We start from the raw sequence: 5,077 nt of genomic DNA, 5'->3' as shown, positions 1-5,077 counted from the left end.
AGTACCCAAGTTGGGAAAGAAGAAGCAAAACTCTTACTATTTGTAAATGAAAAGATAATATATATAGAAATCCTAACAATTCCACCAAAAATATTGGAACAAATAAGGAAAAAGATTGGGGGATGGGCTAAATCAGTAGAAACTAAGAGCTATAAATTTCCTGTTACAAAATAAATGAGTCATGGAGATGTAACAAAATAAGGAACACAGTCAATAATATTGTAATAACTATATATGATTATAGATGTTAACTATACTTAGATGGTGATCATTTCATAATGTACATAAATGTCAAACCACCATATTGTATACCTGAAACTAATACAATATTGTATGTCATACTTAAATAAAAAGTAGTTTATGAAAAATTATGTACAGTAGTGCCATAATTTTATTTTTATATGTATCTATAAAATGTTTATATACTATATAAATACAAATATATGTTAATTACATATAATGAAGTATAAATAAATACATGTATGGGTTAATGATAGGAGAAATATATACTAAAAAGTTAACTATACTTATCAGTGATTAGTGAAATGAAAGTAATTTGTTGTTTTTTTGCTTTTTTACATTTTCATTTTTTTCCTACCATTAACCAGTAATGCTTTTGTTTGCAGAAAAAAGAAATAAGCTACTAAAATAATAGTTACTAAAGAATGTTCTAAATGATTTGTTGATTAGTCTATAATGCCCAGTAGGTTGATTTCATTCTACAGGGAATCTTTTGGTGCCATTGAGGGAGTTTCAGTATTCTCCTCATAAATGGGTTTGAAGATGAAAAGAAATAAATATCTTTCCTTCCAAACTGCATTTTTCAAGGAAAAATAATGGGAGAAAAATAGTGGGCTTTTTTCAAAATTCATTTGACATTTTTGTTCTTGTATCTTAAGAGCTCTTCATGAAAGTTTACATTTTATGGCATCTCTGCATCTTCTTACAAGAATTGGGTGAGAATGCAGTGCTTTATTTTATTACAATTATTCTTTTCATAGAAACATGATAGGAAATATCATTTTAATACCAAGAGTTTTTCATGATGTAACAAAATTAATGAAAAATATTTTTCAGATGATTTATCTTTCAAATGGAATATCCTGAATTAAATAGATAATAAACATTATGTTTATTTCCTCTGAAAACTTTTGGATATGAAGATATATGTTTGTAGAATGAAGAATTGAACCCATGCAAAAATATTATAGCACTGTGTGCTTCACCACCATGTCATCCTACCTACTAAGTAGCAGAGAGGAGTCATGGTCACACAGGCTGTGGGTAGAAATGTATCAGAAAATGCAGGGCTTTAGAGAAGAATCTCAAAACAAGGGTCATAAAGCTAATAATCATGTGGTAATTTAGAGGTAGAACTGAGATTCAAGGCATCTGAAATTGTTACATTTTTATTAACTTTTTTGGGGAGGCCAGGATAATGAATTACAAAAGCAATTTTTAGTATTTTTTGTGTCTTTGGAAATTAAAATTCATTCTGTCATTTAACTTACATTGGAACTCAAACAGAATGAGGAAGATTCCTGACTTAAGAATCATAGAATTATGGGGCTTTTTAAGGGAATGTATGACTTCTCCTTCAATTTGAATCTTTAAGATGATATTTCGCTGGAAATAGGAAAAAAAGAAAAAGTTCACCACAAGTATTGAGAAGCACCACCCATTGTTATAAAGGATAATCAGGTTCTTGCAGGGACTTGACAGCAGTGTGTTTGATCAATGATTACTGACACTGTGACCAGCCTCTCTGCTGGTGTTTCTTCATGTTTAGAATAAGTCTCAAACAAATTTTCTCTTTTCCTATTTCTTGTGAAAAAGGAGAAGAACAGTTTTGTTCAAACTAGCTTCTCTTTTACAGGGGGGAAACCTCCAGGTGCCTTTTTATAGAACATACTCCAATTTTTCCATATATTTTTAATGTTCAAGCATTAGTCTCATTAGAACTGAGTTTTTCACAAACCCTGTCTTCCCTCAATTTTCGGTACATTTCCTACCTTTGAATGACCAAGCAGGCACATTAGAGACATGTTTCAGGCCAGCAGAGACTTGGAGAATAAAGTCTTCACTTCTGTACAGAATTGGTGACAAGTATAGAAGTTAACATGTGTTGGAATGACACCAACTTGGGTAGTCTTTTCATAAAAGCCTGGGAGCTGTGAATCCAAGACTGGTAAATAGTCCCTTGAATGATTATATATTAGATCAGCTGTGTGTAAATGGGTAGACCCTGCTTTAGATGGCAAGAGAGGACATAAAACATATTTTATGTTCAGACTTGTGCATAATTCGTCTTTGATGAAATACACTGTGATGATGAGGACTGAGGTTTTTTCTCTTGGGTCTCCGCAGGACCCAGACTTCTCCCTTGCTTCCCAGGCTCATAAACCTCATGGATCCATTTGTAGTTAGGGGCTGTTATCTGCCTTGACTGTCTTTTTTTTTTTTTTTAATATTTTTTTTATTTATTTGACAGAGAAAGATTACAAGTAGGCAGAGAGAGAGAGAGGAGGAAGCAGGCTCCCTGCTGAGCAGAGAGCCCGATGCGGGACTTGATCCCAGGACCCTGAGATCATGACCTGAGCCGAAGGCAGCGGCCTAACCCACTGAGCCACCCAGGCGCCCACTTGACTGTCTTTATGTTAGTGATTGCCTATTACTGTGGTTCATCTTTTCACATTTGATTTGCCTTTTAAACAGATTTTATGATTTTTACTATTTAAATTGAATCCACCTTTTCAAAACACTGGTTATTTTTTCAACTGTGGTTCCATTTGTAGTGTTTCATTCACCCTGACTTTGATAGTTCCACTTGCAACCTCAAAAAGATCAGGAAAAGAAAAATCTTTTTAATCATTTTAAAATTTGTGCCTCTGAAATATTAACACACCCTCAGTTAACTGGATGGTAAATCCAGGCCTGAAAATGACAGCCCTTAGATCCTTCCCACACCTGCAAATAAGACAGTAGTGTATTTGTTTCTTCACTCCTCTTAAAAGAGGGGTATTTTATCATCCTTGGTTTAATGACATAGGTTCTATGAACTCAGAACGACAGTTCTTTAACTTAGGAAGTACTCCATAAATAGTTGGTGACTGAATGAATGATTATGTTCACATATGAGAGTTTGTTGGGGATATTTAAAAAGAATTAATTAAAAATTTGGAGGAGTTTGTAGTATGTGTAATCAAAAGACTTGATTAGGAATTTGGGGTGATTTTAATGAATATATAATTAAATAATAATGATAATGGATAACAAAACAGTAATGGGATATTGATTTACTATCTTATACCTCAACCTATTAATGTCTTAAAAGGACTGAATGATGTATATTGCTGATATCAGAGATAGAGTCCATTTTTCATTCAATAGAAAAGAGGCAAAAGATTTTCTGAGAAAGGGTGATGACACCTTTGAAACTGAACCACTGCTGCTTCTGATTTTTTATAAAATGTATTTTTTTATTCTTAATTCTGGAAAACAGTTCACTGTTAATATATTCAATTTTAAATATATATGCTTAAAGCCCTCTTTTAAAAATCTTTTTCAAAATTATTTTTATATACTTCATAGTCTTAAGTATGTTTTTAAAAAACCTATACCTCCATATCTGTTGAGAAACTGACAACTGAAATAGGGAGCAAACATTACCATCCCAAGCCAGTTTTCCTGATTCTTGATTAAGTTTTTCCTTTACATATTCTCTCCTGGTAGTGATCAGCCCCTGTGCATCTGATGGAGACAAACAAGACGGAGGTGACTGAGTTTGTTCTCACAGGACTTACAGATCTTCCAGGGCTGCAGACACCCCTGTTCCTGGTGTTCTTGGTCATCTACCTCACCACTATGGTGGGCAACCTTGGACTGATTCTTCTCATCTGGAAGCATCCCCAACTTCACACCCCCATGTACTTACTCCTTGGCAGTTTGGCCTTTGCAGATGCTTGTTCCTCATCCTCTGTGACTCCCAGGATGCTTGTCAATATCTTAGACAAAAGTCAAATGATATCCCTCTTTGAGTGCATCACCCAATTTTATATTTTTGCATCCAGTGCCACCACGGAATGTTTCCTCCTAGTAGTGATGGCCTATGACCGCTATGTAGCCATATGCAATCCCTTACTTTATCCAGTGGTGATGTCCAACAGGCTCTGTACTTGGTTGATAAGTTTGTCTTATGTAATTGGTTTTCTGCATCCCACAATTCATGTAGGGTTATTATTTAGATTAACTTTCTGCAGGTCCAATATAATACCTCATTTCTACTGTGAAATTTTGCCACTATATACAATTTCTTGCACTGACCCATCTATTAATGCATTAGTAATTTTTATTTTTGCTGCTTTTATACAAGCCTTTACTTTTATGACCATCATAGTGTCTTATACCCGTGTCCTCTTTGCCATCCTGACAAAGAAGTCCGAAAAGGGCAGGAGTAAAGCCTTCTCCACATGCAGCGCCCACCTGCTCTCTGTTTCCTTGTTCTATGGCACTCTCTTCTTCATGTATGTGCGTCCTGGGTCTGGCCCAGATCAATACCAGGATAAAATGTATTCACTGTTCTATACGATTATCATCCCTCTGCTCAACCCCTTTATTTATAGCCTAAGAAATAAGGAAGTTTTAGGGGCACTGAGAAAAATTATAAAGAAATAAATATTTCTCAGGAAAACTTTCATTATTCCTTAGATTTTATTCTGTTTAAATAAAACATGTGTCCCTGGGTTTTGCACATAGTAGGGCCTTAATATGTACTTGTTAAGTTAATGAATAAAAAATTCAGAGTAGATAGACTTGCTTTCATCCTAAGTTCTTGTGATCATCGAAATAATTAATGAGCCTCGTAAGGATGGACTCCACTTACCTTGTGTTGTTTTAAATCCATTCTCAAGGATGAAACTAGAATGAAATCTTCAAATTATATATTTTTGTAACTTTAATGAGCTTTGTGTTTCCAGATATCCACACTTTTTAGAATAAATATTTTATTTATTTATTTTTATTTGGGAGAGATTGAGAGAGAAAGCACAAGCAGAGGGAGGGGCAGAGGAAGAGGAAG

The 5,077-nt window shown here is 34.3% G+C and overlaps 1 protein-coding gene across 1 annotated transcript; it reads left to right on the top strand.

Moving 5' to 3' along the window:
* Positions 1 to 3,750: 3,750 nt before the first annotated feature.
* LOC131825944 (olfactory receptor 5AC1-like) lies at positions 3,751 to 4,674 on the top strand. The gene has a single exon (XM_059165268.1). The coding sequence runs from the start codon at positions 3,754 to 3,756 to the stop codon at positions 4,672 to 4,674; it is 921 nt and encodes a 306-aa protein (XP_059021251.1). The 5' UTR covers positions 3,751 to 3,753.
* The last annotated feature ends 403 nt before the right edge of the window (positions 4,675 to 5,077 follow it).

Source organism: Mustela lutreola, chromosome 2, assembly GCF_030435805.1.
Source record: "Mustela lutreola isolate mMusLut2 chromosome 2, mMusLut2.pri, whole genome shotgun sequence".
In the NCBI taxonomy this organism is placed as follows: domain Eukaryota; kingdom Metazoa; phylum Chordata; class Mammalia; order Carnivora; family Mustelidae; genus Mustela; species Mustela lutreola.
The sequence above is the reverse complement of the archived record's forward strand: the minus strand, read 5'-3'. Positions and strand labels throughout refer to the sequence as shown.

Coding starts and splice junctions, on each gene's coding strand:
- LOC131825944 (XM_059165268.1), top strand. CDS start 3,754: ATGGAGACAAACAAGACGGAGGTGACTGAGTTTGTTCTCACAGGACTT.